At 33.0% G+C, this 18,667-nt stretch overlaps 1 protein-coding gene across 1 annotated transcript; it reads right to left on the bottom strand.

The window, feature by feature from the left end:
• Positions 1 to 262: 262 nt before the first annotated feature.
• LOC132737962 (isatin hydrolase-like) lies at positions 263 to 2,705 on the bottom strand. The gene is made up of 5 exons (XM_060725356.1): positions 2,551 to 2,705; positions 2,146 to 2,353; positions 1,233 to 1,426; positions 729 to 910; positions 263 to 593 (listed from the first exon to the last, which is right to left on the bottom strand). Exons 2-5 carry the CDS (start codon positions 2,340 to 2,342, stop codon positions 288 to 290), a joined length of 879 nt encoding a protein of 292 aa, XP_060581339.1. The 5' UTR covers positions 2,343 to 2,353; positions 2,551 to 2,705; the 3' UTR covers positions 263 to 287.
• Between the last annotated feature and the right edge of the window lie 15,962 nt (positions 2,706 to 18,667).

Here is an 18,667-nt window from a genome sequence, read left to right as displayed (position 1 = left end):
CTATCTAACTATTATATTTACAAAAATGACCAAACCTGGAAAAATGCTCAACTTGCATATTATAAAGCAAAACTGAAAACATTAAAGAACGCCAAAAAGGGCACCACTGAAAATGTTACAGAGTCTGTTTTGATTGAGTCTGTTCGCAAACAGCAGTGATAAATGCAGTGTACCGAGACCACTCCTAGCACCGGCTTCATGAAAATGATTTAAGATAAAAGAAAACACTTGTTTCCCCACATGCAGTCACCTTTGATTAGACCTACATTCATAACAATGTACGATTTTTATGAAAAGTGTCGAATTACCACCGCAACAAAGAGCATCCAAAGACTTTTCCTGATACCTTCCGCTGAATTGAATATATCGTCTTCATCATCATCCAAGAGAGCAAATATTCTTGTAGGACCTCCAGATCCACCTCGTACCTTCATAACTCCTAGTACAAATGTTGTACCACGTGCTGGAATTCTGTCTAAATTAGCAATATATTCGAGCAGAGGAACGTTATTTGGTTGTAGATACATATGGCATGGATATCCAGGAGGATTTCCGGGATCAGTAGAAGGTGTATCTGACCCAACAACGGACACCTGTAAGAAGAAAAGAATCCATATCGTATGATTCAAGATACTGAGATTTAACCGATTACTTAATATGATGAATGACAAATTTCAACATTTATACGTTATCTTGTTTTCTAGCTTTTAACGTATCGTCAAACTTACTTGTCTTTGCTGGAGTAAAAATTCACAAGCCTCTAAACTCCAGCCGGGGAAATGAAACGTGTTAGGATCAGTAAGATTCTTTGTGCCGAAGATCAGCGTTGAGTTTGGATATTTGCGACTCCAACCCGAGTTGAAAGTTATGATGGCGTTAGGCGGAATTCTACCATACTCTGCTTCATGCACTGGAAATAATGATTATCCGCTAATGTATCAAAGTGGTTATTTAATCAAACAAATAGCTACCCGTATACATTGTGTATTTTACTGATGAAATTTCATATAAAGTTTTGTTTCTGTTCCTATTCCAATTAGGAAAATATATTTGAATACTGTCCAAAATTGATAAACAAGCAAATATATGTCAAATAAAAACAGATTCATTAAAAAACGGATTTAAAAATTATATATATAGTTCCATGCATTGTTTGTTCTTAATGTTTTGCTCATTGATAAAGTTAAATACAAATGCTATATGATAAGCAAATGGACTAATGTCTGTCTTACTTTTGATATCTTCGACTGTAACTGCATAGTCAGCATTGTTTCTCACCTTGTCCTGGACGTCAATGACGACCCCAGGACCTATAAGTTTCTCCGGTGGTATTTGCTCCAGTGATTGTCGGCCGTTTCCAAAGTGTATTGGTGCATCAATATGTGTCCCTTGGTGCTCATAAAATTCTATTTGATTTAGTTCAACCCTAAAAAATGAACATTATCATATGTATTTTATTTAAAATCAAAAAGGTTAACGTATTATATATTTTGAAAAGTTTTTTGAAAGTAAAACAAAATCGCTTTCTTTTAGACCATAAAAGAATTATCTTTGAAGGTACAAACATGTATTAAAATGAAATAAATACAAGTGAAATAGCATCAACGAGCATATGGATATTCACATTTCCCAACAACATGGCTACTGCAGCATTCATCCTTAAACAAACGTAATACATATTTACACAAATACTCTCACAGTTTAAGTTACTGTAAATGTTTCCTTATTAATGAACTCCGCATGATATCCCAAATTATAAGCATTTCTAAGTTTCAAAATATTTTACTAGGTTTTGGTTTAAACAATATTTATTTCTTCTTCCATATTTTCTAAACATAATTACAATGCATAAATTACACCTACATTATGTATTATTGAGTAAAAAGCTTGACGCTTATATGGCACTTCCTCCCACTAATTGGAACATATAAACGAAATTGTATTTTAACTTTTTATTATATTTTTTTTTAAATTTAAGCCAGGTCGCTGAATCCAAAATTAATGCATATCTATTTCCGAAGATCCCTAACTATTTAAGCTGAAGCAAGGGCCTTGTTAAATGTTTTCCACAATATTCACATTTTGTTATTGTCATAGCATTGAATAATTTAGATATTTAACATGATTACTTATTAAGATTCTTACCACATGTCGTCATAGTATCGCTTTAATAGAGGTGTTAATCTATAGTAGGTAAAATTCTCCGCCCCGAGCCAAGTGAGAGGGTATTTTGGCGCATCTTTATCGAATGTATGTGTCAGATCGATCATTTTCCTACCATATATTCCACCAGGGAGTGCTAACAATAGAAACAGCACTGCACCGCCCATTGTTGCTTTCATTCGTATTGCGCCTGTTTTAAAAAGGTTAAATCTCCAAATAGGTAAGAAAAACGAGGTGTTATAAAATATCTTTTGAAGGCCACAATTAATCAGATAAATACACATTGTGCAAAAACTGTATACCATTTCTTTTTCAAGTCAATTAAAACAATTATTTTCAAATTTAAAGATGAAACTAACAATATTAAATGAAAAACAAGAAATTTACCTGTATGCGCATTAAAAAAAATCACACCAAAATAACACAAACTCGACGTTTTGTAAAACTGCCGTCAACCAAATGAAATAAACATGAAAATGTTTTTAACCTTGAACTGTTCAACGTGATACATTTACTAATAGGTTACGACGATGCGTTGCGTTGTGACATCATCCTTTTGTCTTCTTCTTAATAAATAAAATGAACATCATATTTTGTATATTTATATTACATGAAAATTTTGAGTCGTTGCGATGTGAAAAAAAAACAAAAAAACATTTTCTTTATTTTTTGTTTGTGTTTTTATAAAACATCTTGTAATATAAATAAAACAAATCACGGTTACTACGCAGTTTTACATTAAGTTTGATTTCTTCTCTCCAAATTCCATTCCTGTTTCAATAACTGATAATATGTAATAAGGTTATAATACATTGTTGAGTAGACTACTTTATTATATTGGACGAATAAACAGCTATCAAGATTATATTGTGCGAGGCGCTAGCCGAGTCTGATCCAGGTGTTTTCAGTTGTGTTAGCTGTCAAAATTATATTGTGCGAGGCGTTAGCCGAGTTCGATTTAGGTTTCGCAGCTGTGTGAGCTGTCAAAATTATATTGTGCGAGGCGCTAGCCGAGTCCAATTTAGGTTTTGCAGCTGTGTTAGCTGTCAAAATTATATTGTGCGAGGCGCTAGCCTAGTCCGATTTAGGTTTTGCAGCTGTGTTAGCAGTCAAAATTATATTGTGCGAGGCGCAAGCCTAGTCCGATTTAGGTTTTGCAGCTGTGTAAGCTGTCAAAATTATATTGTGCGAGGCGCTAGCCTAGTCGATTTAGGTTTTGCAGCTGTGTTAGCAGTCAAAATTATATTGTGCGAGGCGCAAGCCTAGTCCGATTTAGGTTTTGCAGTTGTGTTAGCTGTCAAAATTATATTGTGCGAGGCGTTAGCCGAGTTCGATTTAGGTTTTCGCAGCTGTGTGAGCTGTCAAAATTATTATTGTGCGAGGCGCTAGCCGAGTCCGATTTAGGTTTTGCAGCTGTGTTAGCTGTCAAAATTATATTGTGGGTGGCGCTAGCCTAGTCCGATTTAGGTTTTGCAGTTGTGTTAGCTGTCAAAATTATATTGTGCGAAGCGCTAGCCGAGTCCGATTTAGGTTTTGCAGCTGTGTTAGCTGTCAAAATTATATTGTGCGAGGCGCTAGCCGAGTCCGATTTTGGTTTTGCAGCTGTGTTAGCTGTCAAAATTATATTGTGCGAGGCGCTAGCCGAGTCCGATTTAGGTTTTGCAGCTGTGTTAGCTGTCAAATTATATTGTGCGAAGCGCTAGCCGGGTCCGATTTAGGTTTTGCAGCTGTGTTAGCTGTCAAAATTATATTGTGCGAGGCGCTAGCCTAGTCCGATTTAGGTTTTGCAGCTATGTTAGCTGTCAACATTTTATTGTGCGAGGCGCTAGCCTAGTCCGATTTAGGTTTTGCAGCTATGTTAGCTGTCAAAATTATATTGTGCGAGGCGCTAGCCTGGTCGGATTTAGGTTTTACAGCTATGTTAGCTGTCAACATTATATTGTGCGAGGCGCTAGCCTAGTCCGCTTTAGGTTTTGCAGCTGTGTTAGGTGTCAAAATCATATTGTGCGAGGCGCTAGCCTAGTCCGATTTAGGTTTTGCAGCTATGTTAGCTGTCAACATTTTATTGTGCGAGGCGCTAGCCTAGTCCGATTTAGGTTTTGCAGCTATGTTAGCTGTCAACATTATATTGTGGAGGCGCTACTAGTTTGTCCGATTTAGGTTTTGCAGCTGTGTTAGGTGTAAAATTATATGGTTGCGGCGCCTAGCCGGAGTCCGATTTAGGTTTTGCAGCTATGTTAGCTGTTCAACATTTATTGTGCGAGGCGCTAGCCGAGTCCTGATTTAGGTTTTGCAGCTGTGTTAGCTGTCAAATTATATTGTGCGCAGCGCTTAGCCTAGGTCCCTGATTTAGGTTTTGCAGCTATGTTAGCTGTCAACAATTATATTGGTGCGAGGCGCTAGCCTAGTCCGATTTAGGTTTTGGCAGCTGTGTTAGCTGTCAACATTTATTGTGCGAGGCGCTAGCCTAGTCCGATTTAGGTTTTGCAGCTGTGTTAGCTGTCAAACATTTTATTGTGCGAGGCGCTAGCCGCCCGAGGTCATTTTAGGTTTTGCAGCTATGTTAGCTGTCAACATTATATTGTGCGAGGCGCTAGCCTAGTCCGCTTTAGGTTTGCAGCTGTGTTTAGCTGTCAACATCATATTGTGCGAGGCGCTAGCCTAGTCCGATTTAGGTTTTGCAGCTATGTTAGCTGTCAACAATTACTATTGTGCGAGGCTGCTAGCCTAGTCCGATTTAGGTTTTGCAGCTATGTTAGCTGTCAAAATTTGTATTGTGCGAGGCGCTAGCCTAGTCCGATTTAGGTTTTGCAGGCTATGTTAGCTGTCAACATTATATTGTGCGAGGCGCTAGCATAGTCCGATTTAGGTTTTGCAGCTTGTGTTAGGTGTCAACATTTTATTGTGCGAGGCGCTAGCCTAGTCCGATTTAGGTTTTGCAGCTATGTTAGCTGTCAACATTATATTTGTGCGAGGCGCTAGCCTAGTCCGATTTAGGTTTTGCAGCTGTGTTAGCTGTCAACATTATATGTGGCGAGGCGCTAGCCTAGTCCGATTTAGGTTTTGCAGCTGTGTTAGCTGTCAAATATTATATTTGTGCGAGGCGCTAGCCTAGTCCGATTTAGGTTTTGCAGCTATGTTAGGTGTCAACATTATATTGTGCGAGGCGCTAGCCTAGTCCGATTTAGGTTTTGCAGCTATGTTAGGTGTCAACATTTTATTGTGCGAGGCGCTAGCCTAGTCCGATTTAGGTTTTGCAGCTGTGTTAGGTGTCAACATTTTATTGTGCGAGGCGCTAGCCTAGTCCGATTTAGGTTTTGCAGCTGTGTTAGCTGTCAAAACTATATTGTGTAAGGCGCTAGCCGAGTCTGATTCAGGTTCTGCAGCTGTGTTCGGGTCCAATAGTATCAGTAATGTTTATAACAATAACTTTATGTAATGACCTCTTTATTTCACACCACCTCTTTTACAAAACTCACTTCAAAGACATTAAGTATCTGATGTGCTTTGGTTTTATGGACTCTAAAATAGGCGTATTATATGTATTTGAAATGGAATTTTTTGACACTGAAATAAAAACAAGGCTACTGTATAGTTTGTACGATATAAATTTTATATAAATGTTTTGGACTCTGAAAATAAAAACGCGGCTATTGATAAGACTGGATCATTGGTTGTATTGTAAAAGGTGTTAAATAAAAGTTTATATCTTATTACATGTGTTTTTTTTAATATAACAAATGAGTGAAAGACACAGTAGTATGGATTCGGCTTTAAATCTTTATTATGTAATAAGTTGCAATTGAATATTAGTTTGTATGGATACCAGAACGCTTTCTGGCCAGTAAACATGAATAATTTGATTTTGTTGTCTATATTATTACCATCATCATAAAGTGATATTATGATAACGTTTGAGATAGCGACTTTCTCTTTCGTATTAATGCATATAAATACACATGGCTTTTCTATAAACATTGAAATTATATACAAATATTAAGCAAGTTTTGAATTAAATGTCTACACTTGAACGATCATTATTGTGTTTTCTTATTCAACATGCAAGGAAATTGTATACCTATTTTGCACGACGATGCATTATGTAAATGTTTAAGATAAGATATATGTTTGTGTCTGTTCTATATTTGGTCTACCAAAGCTGCAGGTCAGTACAGAAAATGATATGCATGCATAGGTAAAATTGCTTGCTGACAATGTAATCAACCGTTTATGAGATTTCGTTGCAATAGTGATATTCAGCTTCACACAGTATATAACATATCACCAAGGCCTATAAACTATTTTGGAATGAATACATGAAATTTTACCGATTTTTCAGCTCATTATTAATATTTCGTTTTGTAAAGTCGTATTTCGAAGCGGAGCATGCGCATAACATTTTTATAGACCGGTACAAAAGATTTAAGCCAGAATAAGATTTATTAACTTTAATTTGATACGCATTCATTCTCAACACTGTGGAGAGGTCCTCTCCAATAAGTTTGTGTATATGTGCTGAAAATGTGTGAATATATTTGAAAATAGAGAGAAGTTGAATTGAGCGGGAAAATCAAAATTGTTCATAATGCTGAGATTTTGTTTTGACGATATTCATGGATAAGTTATCTGTATGATACTCTTTCGCCTTCATATTATTATCAAATTCATTTTATGTCACGCGATTCATAGATTATCACTTCGTATTAAAAGTTATTATGCAAACATAGAGCAGTGCATTAACAAGAGAACAGAGTACAGAGTATAAAAAAGAAGAAATTTTCATTCCGAGAATTATATAGTAGAATCAAACTGGATAAATCCTTAAATCTCGAATGAACCTTTAGGAACTGTCCCACTTATATGCATGTCCCTGTTTGTTTGAATAACATAACTAACGTGCATCAGTTCCTTTCCCTTCCTAGTGTGTCTTTACATATGTATGTTGTCCATAGACTATCATTAACATGTTTAATTATATGTTAATAATCAAAACATGCTAATAATAGTAATTGAGTCATTCAGTGTCAAAAAATGCACTTTTTACAAAGCGTTTTTTTTTCAAGATTAAGATTCGAGTCACATGGCTATAGTCATTCAAAAACTTTATACAAAGTATTCACATACCTTGAAAAAGACCATCACATATACCTAGCTCATTCTTCCAAGACTTTCATAAACATGGTCCTGTTTGTGATAAGACCATCACCAACATGCTTGCAAAAATACCACTAGAAGCCGAACATGCATCACTTTCGTATATATAATTTCTTTAGTTCATTGTGTATGAAGCTATAATTAATCTTAAAGACACACTCTCGAATCCGTTCCCGGAATCAACAAATGCCGAGGAATGAATGTAAAGTTTCTTGCTCAAGGAAACAACGGATTGACCCTGACTTTGGCTTGAATCCACACAGCAAGAGATACTTACATCACTTGTTCGACGCGTTAACCACTCAGCTATTTATTAATTTACAAGTAAATGGTCAGAAAACTAAATATACTATGCGTTTGTTTTTCCTTTTTCCTTTTCATATCCATGATAAATAACAATGACTAGTAATGGTATGAAATTTATAGAAAATAAGTTAGGTTCACTAAAACAATTAATCTCATTTCGTGTAAATACATGATATAAATGAATGCAATACATATCAATAATACATGATTCTTAAAGAAATTATACCCGTACTATTTGATAACAAAAAATCAGCGTTTGTAAATAGAATTTTCAACGGGATTTTACAAACATATCAAAAACAAACATAAAGAAAAGATGTGTAAAACGTTTCGCAAATTGAGCCGATAATGTAAAATGTTTTATATTTTAGTACGACCGGTAGGTTTTACACGCCTGTAGACTAGAAATCTCTGCTTCCTATTCTACATTCACACATCTTCCTGCCTTTGGAAAGTTCAATTTTTGTACATCTCCCTCCGAGTTTTGCGCACGATCCCTCTTTGTGAATATTAAATCCTGGACACTGTTTCCATTGTTGTATATTTCTACGAATGGTATAAGGTAATATATCAATGCATTTATTCTGTTTAACTTGAAAACGACACAAACGTTTCCTTCCTTTCTTCGACTGACCAGTTGTTGGGTGGACAAACAACATCAAAGTTATCAGGAAGAATATCAGGAAGATATTTAAATGAGAAATCAGTCTTGGAGTCATTTTTAGAATCATTGTTACCATTTACACGAACATATCACCAAAAAGGCTGAACACTGAAAACCCAAAATAATATTAATGGTATAAATACAGATCCTGTTGTAAAATTGTGTCGTTGTAGGCATTAAAATCCAAGGATAAAACAACATTTAATGTTACTTTGGGTTTTATATTTTTGGTGAAAATCTTTTAGATATAGACTTTAATTAAATTTTCTTGATTCTATACTGTTTCTTGTAGATAAATTAAAATTTTAAGCTTGAAAAACGGTTTAAGACTTAATTAATGGTTGTTACCAGTAGTGACCACTATAATTTACCAAATAAGTTAACAGCCTAGTGGTTTAATCATGTAAAGTCACACATAAAATTGAAATATTGATGTAAAATGAATATATACTCACCGAGTTTAAAATGTATTTTCTCTTAATAATGATGGCTATTAAAAACTCTTACAATACAATATGTAAGTTTGTGTTTTCTTCTGTTTATATATCTTTGTAATGTTTTAATTTGGTTTTCACCATTTTTTCCATAAAAAAATCATATGACGATCAGTCGATGAGTTTAGATGAGTTTATCAACCAATAAAATTCTAAACTAATTTACTTCACTCGAAACAGTGGGTCAATTGATTTATATAAAGCTTATTTGACTTGCCGGAAGTTAAGTACATGATGAATCGTTAGCAACATAACATTAAAGCAGCACGTATACAGATTCATGCTAATTTTCAGGAAAGTTTTGAAAATGCACTAAAATGTAAAATATTGTTAGGCGAACAAAGAAAATTATTTTCATATTGCACACAATACTTGTAAACAATATAAATAAACACATCAAAGAAGTCAAAATATGCAAAAATAGCCCTTACTGCCTAAGTAACATAGTAGAAGTATGGTGAAAAATACTGCAAAATCGGTCATAAATCGCATATAACATCTTCAATAATTTTACTTTTCTAAAATCTCAATACTTTTTTCTCCTATTTGATTTTCTTGAAATAGTTTGGTTCATCTAGAAACATGCTGCTTAAATATGCGACAGTCTATTACACCAGGTTTATAATTATGTACAAAAGTATTCTTTTAATATAGCTAGCTCTCTATTGAATAAATACTTGCATTGAAAAAACTAAAAAACAAAAGGCGCTATTATAACAAGTCCTATTGCATATTTCTTTTATAAAACCATATTTGTATAAATGTTTATTATTTATTCCGTGAATAAGTTTGAATTCGGTTGAATAACAAATGAATTTGGGCTAAATAACTTCGTTTATAAATTAAGCAAATCAAAAATATATGATTTAATATGAGAAATAAAATTATTCATTAAGCTTTGGGTAACTGAATCAGTCATTATAATAAATTGTATGAAATTCCATATTTCATTTTTGACTGGTATTATATACCTTGCAAATATCTTAGCATTGTATAATAAGGTTAAGTCTAGTGAAAAAAAGTATAGAAAACACATTGAAAATAAAATAACGGGAAGTATTGTCCAAGCAGTATACTACCGGAAATAGTCAAAATGGTTGGGCCGTAGTGTCATCACGATACAAAACTGGAGGAACTTATAAATGGTTTACATCAAGTATGTCTTAAGTTGCTTTATAAACTATTGTGCATCAAAATAGTAATGTTTTTGCACGAAGCTATGTTAACTTTGTGAAGTCATGAAATGGCATCAGGATGTCTTGTCTTGTGATCATTAGATATTTTGAAGACTTTCACATCCGTTGCTGTTTTTGTTTGCTTTTTGTTCAGTTTTCATATCTACTTTTAGTTTTACTATCACTTCCGACTATCTGAAAATTAGCTTTACAATTTCATTAAAGTATTTAAGATAGGTAATGTGAGAGCCATTGAGATTCCTCTCATTAATTTTTTGTTTCGGTTATTTATGTTTCAAAAATAGCTGATTCTAAATGTTTAGCAGTAAGTGAATACTGTAAATGCTTCTGCTCCTTCAAGGACGTAATCATGTAAGGCACTGAGAGAGTGTGAACGGAAAACAAATTTCGTGACGAATCAATTTAACTGAATCAAATTTGCTCTTCGGTTAAAAAAACGAGTAAATGGCGATGGAAACAATATTTAATTTTTATGTCATTTTGTATTAAAAGTTTGAACTAAATAAATTATTTCAGATTGGTCTGACAAACGACATATATGCTAACTTGATGATGCTACAACACTGCAATAAGAACTGTTTCTACACCACTGAAAAATTAACTGTTTAAGCATCATAAGTAAAACCTCACCAGTACTCTATATACAATTCACAATGAACAAGGTGATCTCTGGATTTACAATCTGTTGGTCGACGGTGACATCTTGCTAGATATCTTCTCTGAAAAGGGGTTGCAAGAAAGACGTTCTATGCATCAAACTGGCAATATAAATATACAAAATGTAATACTTCTAAATGCTGTTTTTTTTAAATACTTCTACAATTATGTGAAAGAACAAACTTTCTTAATTTTGATATGGACTCATTTATTCAATTTTGGTTGCATATTCAAAATTTCGGAAACCTGTCGTTTTCTCAATACGTTTTTTGCCTTAATTCCCATTGTATTATCAAAATCTTTCTATGAGTACGAGCTGTAGAAATTCGTCCAGTCAATGGCTATTTTACGTCTTATCAGCCAGTTTTTGCTAAGTACCACATATGTGAGTGCAATGACTTAATAACCGTCTTACAAATGATTTTGAATGTCAATTTCATTTAAATTTAATCAACTAACTGAAGGATAAATGTAACATATTTACTGATCTTGCTCTAGTTATGTGTTGGAGAAAAGGAAATACATGTACCCTTATATTCAAGATTTTTATATACGAATGTTAACAACCATAATTATGTTTAAAAGTTTCAGTAGCGTATGTGTGACCCATTGTTAGAGACAACTTACTTGGCAACGCCTTCTCATGCTCCCTAGCTATGAGGTTCCAAATAGTCTAAGAGAGGATGTCGGCTCATTTTGCACCAACAGGAGATTGACGCCATCAACCTCCTGTATGCTTCTAGGTTACACCTGGTGAACTAATATCCGTACAAGCAGCTCATTCCACATGTGATCAATTAGATGTGGATTGGGTTATGGAGCTGGTGAGTCAGAGCGTTATTTACTCACCTTCTGTAGGTAGTCCTAGACCACCCACTTACTGGTGGGACGCACATTAAAATGAACTGATCTTATTGATGTATCACCGACCAGTCAATGTCCCTCTACGAGTATTTAGTACAACGAGGTCAATCCGGCCGTCCCAGCTGATGCCTTCCAAAACCATAACTGATCCACCCTCTTTACGGTCGTGCTCTGAGATATTGCTTGCTTAAAATAATTCCCTCAGGTCTTCAAGAGACGATCGCACGTCCGTCAGTTAAGTCTGTCAAAACCTTGACGCATCAGTGAAAAGAACATGCCTCGAATGTCTGAACCACCTCAAATGCTCTATGACGGACTAGGAAATATCACAAGCATGCCCTTAATTACATGTATAAAACACAAAATGATGAGAATTTATCTCCTTGTATTTAAAAAAAAACACATATTTTTACTGTAGCCGTATATGGAGACCCATGGAGATGCTTAGTGTATTTGCGCAAGGTCTATTTGAGATCTATTCGAAATGACATAAATGTTTGTGAAAAATAAATTAGACAAACAGTAATGGTAATCATGTATAAAAAGTTTTTTTTGTTTGACAATACTTACAGTGAACCATCATTATTTTATATTACTGAATGACCGGCGATCATTTATTGTTAACTTAAATAGGAAGTGTCAACAACAATAGTAACATATTGGGCTTGCTGCATATGCATTTTTGAAGCAAAAATGTATTCATGATTGTTCGTGCTGAATGAGTATTAACTTTATTGTTTCGAGAGTCTTTTATGTTTCTGTTCGTCTTACACGGGTGTGCATAGGTCGAGCATTCTTTAATACTACACAGCTAACCATGAATTATTTATATAAAACAAAGATTTCTCATTTTTATCAATGATATTGTTGCCGACATTAAAGCTGATATACGCCTGTTTGCTGATGATACCAGTCTTTATATTACAGTCGAAGATCCAGTAAGTGCAGTCGAAACTTTGAACAATATCAAGATGGGCCTCAAAGTGGCTAGTGAAATTCAACCCTAAGAAAACAGAATCTCTAATCATTTCTCGTAAACCAAACTCCCACACCATCCTCGCGTATTTATGAACAATGTTGAAATTCAGGAGGTATCTAGCCACAAACATTTAGGTCTTATTTTTGCAAATTATTTGAAATGGAATACTCATATTGATTATGTACTTGGAAAGGCTTATCAGCGCATAAATATAATACAGAAGCTAAAGTTCACTCTTGACCGACAATCTCTACAAACCATATACATTTCATTTATTCGGCCAATATAAGAATATGGTAATATAGTTTTTGACAATTGTACACTAAAAAAAGGCAAACAAACTGCACTTGAAAATATCCAATATGAGGCTGCCCGTATTGTTACAGGTGCAACTAAGCTAGTCTCTTTGCAAAAGCTTCTAGATGAAGTCGGTTGGGACACTTTAGAGTCCAGACGTCAGAAACATAAGCTTCTCCTTTTCTACAAAATGAAGTCCAACCTAACGCCATCTTATCTTTCAGATTTATGTCCGCCATTAGTTGATAACGAAACTTATCTCCTCCGTAACCGAACACCAATAGCTAGAACATCGCTGTACTATGACTCATTTCTCCCTGCAACAACCAGAGTCTTTAATGAACTTCCTATATCTCTTAGAAATGCAGCAACAGGTTCAACTTTTAAAAAAAGAATTGTTTAAACAGGTTCAACTTTTAAGAAAGAAATGTTTAAACAAACAAAATCTGTACCGCAATATTTCTACTTTGGAAAACGTAAAAATCAAATTATTCACGCACGTATTCGTACAAATAGTAGCTTACTTGCAGATGACCTATTTTCCAAAAAATATCATCCCATCACCTCTTTGTATCTGTGGATTACGCGAAACAGCCTCTCACTTCTTTTTGCATTGTAGGCAGTATGATAATATCAGACCTTCCTTGATAAATGTTATCAATACTTATTGTATTGTTTCTCTTAAAACCATTATTTCAGGAAACACATCTTTATCAGTTGGAGAGAATGAAGGTATATTCAAAGCTGTTCACACTTATATTGAAAAGTCTAAAAGTTTTGACTGATCTGAAAAGGTCCATCATCTTTATGAATGTGTCATTCTGCAGTTCGCCCAATTCTATAGCTTCACACTTCTTTATATCTTTAAATTTTCTCATATTTTCTTCTTTCCTCGGATTTCTTTCCTTTCTTATGTAAACTTTTTAACACTTCTTTATGTTTTTCTCTCGATTTTTCTTTGTTTTTATTTAATTTTGTCTTATTTTCTTATAATAATGTTAATATATTTTATCTTGGATGTAACAATTTATTAAATCATCTGTATCGCCAAAATATGTACCGATGTCTAGCTAGAAGTGGAGAGAATTACAATAAGCTTTGAGCTTCCAGTTCAATCCACTTTATCACGATTTTGTATAAATTTTGTGTTTGATGTGTAATATTGTAACTTGATAAAAATAGATATGTTTAAACCAAAGATAAAAAATACAAATAAAATCACAAGTTATTAATACCCAGTAACACTGTCTAAGAAGTTTTTTAATACTTCTCTAGCCAGATAAACCGGTATATGATATATCTCTAAAAGAAATTGCATCTATAATTTTATAAATGCTCAATGTAGAAGATTTTAGACCATATCAGCTGAGTGACAAAAGTATGGCATTTGATTAATAATAAAAGAAATGATTAGAATATTACCTTCGTATATTTGAATTATTGTATTTTACTTCTTAGAATTCTTTATCAAAATAATTGCATATATTATTTCAATAAGGTATTGTTGTACCTCCGGGTCAATTTTGATCCCAGGAAATTGTAGATTTTGTCCAATGACGTTGAAATATCAATGTTAACTCAATTTTTTAAAGGATAACTGATTATAATAAAAGAATAGATGTTCTGAATTATTCTTACAAAATCGCATTTGTATTTAAATTTAATGTATTCAAATATGTTTACAGGCAAAAATATTCGTTAATGTTGGTACTGTGGACATTGCCATTATAGAATTTCAATTCCTGTTTAATTCAAAATAAACAAGTAAAATTTAGGGTAGAAGAATGTAAAGGGAAAACATTTTAACAGAAAATGTGACGGAGATCAGAAAAAAAAAGTAAGCTCTTTGTTTCGACCACTTACTCTACCTTTATTCTGACATTCAAAGTTATTAAATACTGATGAACAGACGATGAAAAAGGAAATGTGCTTAAATACAGTGATATTTCGTGAATATAAATAACAGCAGTTACATGACCATTGCCCATCTCATTGCTTTGTCATAACAGTACAATTATGAATGATTGAAAACATTGATTGTCATTACCCAAGACAAATCAAATTTGTGATATGAATGATAATGTTGTATGCTGTAATTGTAACAACAGCAACTTTTGTTGTTGTTGTTGTTGTTGTTTTTGTTCCTTCCCTTCGTTATATTGAATATGAAGAAGGCAGAACTAAATGCGGTGATCATTATTAAGTTACAATACCCATGTGTATGTGCGTGTTTTACCGCAATCAAACAAAGTCTGCAATATTCATATTTTGTTGTGATTAGTGGTTCTGCGGGATCACCCTTTTTCCAGACTTTTAGATATATTTCAAGCAGTATTTTCTTTCTTTTTGTTTCCGTGTGTGCGTTTTGTTCTGTGTTTTATGTGATAAAGTGAGCTTCTATTTGATGTCGTTTTACAGACATATTATAATTTATAGAACAACATTTAATCTTTAACTATGGATTTTAATTTTTAATAATAAATTGATGGGATAATTTCATATCTACAAAAACCTAATAACTGCCAAAATAAATATTATTGGAACAACTGTAATTTATAGCATGCACATGTATATATTGAGTAAAATATTAAAAAATCATAATAACATTTTAATTAGACTCCGTGATGATATTTTACCACAATCATGCCTCGATCACTTACTAAATATGCCTATATAATAAACATACGTTTTATTTAGACTTGTTCATAGTACATCGTCATGCAAATAGATAAATAAAACAATCATCACGTCACGTGATCATGGTAACACAAAGTACACTATGATAGAATATATAATAGAATGTACATTGTTTACAAAAATAATGTTATGAGTAATAAGTAAATATTTTCTCAATCATAGCAGTTATGAAAATTTTACTGGCAATCTCACAGGATATTGTATACCATATTTTACCCAGTGAGTCTAACCATCCAACTGAAAGTAAAACTCCCTCTCGATAAAGACGAAGGATAGATGTTAACCAGCAGCAAAACTAAAATCTTATTTCTAGATATAGAACAGTATCATTAAAAGTTATACATGAACACCAATATCATATGATAGTGTATCAAATAAGAGAAAATACCTTTATTATTTAAGAACACTGCATTATTACACAAACAAACATGATGATATGATATATGATAATTGTAAAATATTTTTTTATTTTCCAAGAGGATATTTAAAAAAAATCAAATATTTAAGACAGTATTTCTGATTGCCAAACTTTCTTTAATGTATCTTGCTAAATTCATCAATAAAAGCTTGTTTGAAGTTTACAATAACTGAGTAAATTTGAACATCTATGGTCTAACATAAAAATATTAGTTTATATATGTCTTACGAATATTATTATAACAAGGACAAACCAGAACAAAATGATATTCATCTTCGATATCAAGAGTATTACAGCACTGACAATATCTCTTGTTTCGTGGTAATCTATGTCTACTATATCTACCAGTTTGTATTCTGAGAGTCTTATTTTGGAGATGTACATTCTTAAACTACGTGGTAAAAGGTCAAGGTAAATTTCATACGATAAATTGCAATTTTTATATAGATCTAAAACATTACTAGATTCAATATTACCATGCCAATCTTGTACATAATTATCAATAAGTCTTTGTTATATATTCTAGGAAATAATTTACCATTAACATTATCACTATTTATAAAACAATCAGCAAAACCATATGTATACAATAATCGTTTAACATTTGAGACCCAGTTATTATATCCATGTTCACAATCAATAACACTTTGTTCATAAACTTTTTTCATAATTATATTATCAGTTTGGATTGTTTTACACAAAAACTTGATTACTTTAACAAAACGAGCAATATATAATGGCCACCTTCCTAATTCACCATAAACCCCTGTATTACATGTACTTGTTCTGACATTTAGAACATTTTTGCAAAATTTAAGGTGAATACGTTAAATTTATTTAGATTTAGAATGTCCCCATACTTCTGCAGAGTATTTTAAGAACAGTTGGCATTTGAGTTTAAGTTTTATATCATGTCATATTTTTTACAATTATATAGTAAAACATTTAATGCATTAAGGCCTTTGTCAATTAAGTGATCCTGGTTTAAAGCAAAGTTGCCCGTATAATTGAAAATAGTACCCAGGTAGTTAAAATTATCAACTGTTTCATTGTAGTACCATTTTTCATTTGCACGTACCCTACCTCTTTTCCTAAAAACCATAACCTTAGTTTTTAACGTTTTAACTTCTAGTCCCCAACAGTTGCAGTAATTATATAGATTATCTAAACTTGCCTGGAGATCTTCTGGTGTTTTACCTAGTATTGCCATATCGTCAGCAAATAACAACGACAATATAACTATATTATCAATCTGTAAACCTAAATTGATATCATTTTGGAGATATAATTCTAGGTCTTCAACAAATGATGAAAACATAAGAGGTGAAATTACCTCCCCTTGTCTTAGACCCACTTCATACATGAAGAAATCGGAATATGAACTGCAAGAACGTACACAAGATTTAACTTTATCGTACATATCTTTAATAATACACAAGATTTTACCTTGAACACCACACTTATATAATTTTAACCATAGTCATTTTCTATTTATACTGTCAAAACAAGATTTCAAGTCAATAAATCCAACATATAATCGTTTATTGTTGTTTATATAATGTTGTATAATTGAATGTAAAATAAATATGGCATCAACAGTAGACTTACCTTTTCTAAATCGAAACTGAGCATCTGAGATTACATGATTATTTTCACAAAATGCTTCTCATCGTTTATTAAAAATAGATGTAAAAAGTTTAGAAAGACAACTAACAAGGGTAATTCCTCTATAATTTTGTACATTATTAACATCGCCCTTTTTATGTATTACCTCGGTCCATTTATCTGGAAAAATCCCAGACTCAAAAATTGCATTAAGTATATCACATATATGTGAACCCAAGATATCTATTGATTGTATAAAGTATTCATTTAAGAGAATATCGGGACCTGCAGATTTTTCCCTTTTAAGAGATTTGACAGCTTCCAAAAATTTCAGTAGTTGTAATTGGTATATTAAATTCATCGAAAGTATAGCCAGAATCATAAAAATTATGTTCTTCACAAAAAACATTTGCTTCTTCATTATTACATTCAAAAACGTCGTTATATAAATGTTTAAAATGACTATAAAAAATTTCTACTGTAATTTCATTGTTTTGTGCTAAATTTTGTTTCTTTTTAAAGTACTTCCAAAATTATTTCGGTTTGCTGGTAAACAGGTAAAAATACATAGTCAAAGGAAATGTGTCTTTTAGTTATTTTAATTTTGACACCTTGACATCTGTGTTAATCAGTTAAAATACGTTTCAACCTGTAAGCAAAGTTCGAATTATTGCTCCACGCCCACCGGCGCGGAGCTATTATTTGTGTTTACTATTTCTTTGTCCACGGGCCCGATTTTTATCAATTAATCCCTTCAAAATAAATTCGGTATTGAGAACTTCTTCCGATTTCTCTAATGAAGTCATATATTGGTTTCCCCTTTGGTGTTTCGCAGTATGTCATATTAATGAATGAGGTGTGTGTTTTTAAGTTTGTTTATACTCGGCGCCGGTGTAACGTTGTAAACTGACCCCCATAAAATAATGACCCCCCCCCTGGTCAATATTTTATATAAAATAATGACCTCCGGTCATAATATTATGACTCCCATACACGTAGTAAAATGACCCTCGCAAAGAAAAGTGACCCCCTGTAGAATAATGACCCCCAACCCAAACTATAAGGCCCTTAATGGACTTTTTTTAAAGAAACACTCTCAATATAATTATCTTAGATGAGAAATATGGTAATGTCAATTTTTCCTAGCGTGTGTCCGTGCGACCGTGCAACGAT

The sequence above is a fragment of the Ruditapes philippinarum genome, unplaced genomic scaffold (genome assembly GCF_026571515.1).
Source record: "Ruditapes philippinarum isolate M1 unplaced genomic scaffold, ASM2657151v2 ctg3939_1_1_1_1, whole genome shotgun sequence".
Lineage (NCBI taxonomy): Eukaryota > Metazoa > Mollusca > Bivalvia > Venerida > Veneridae > Ruditapes > Ruditapes philippinarum.
The sequence above is the reverse complement of the archived record's forward strand: the minus strand, read 5'-3'. Positions and strand labels throughout refer to the sequence as shown.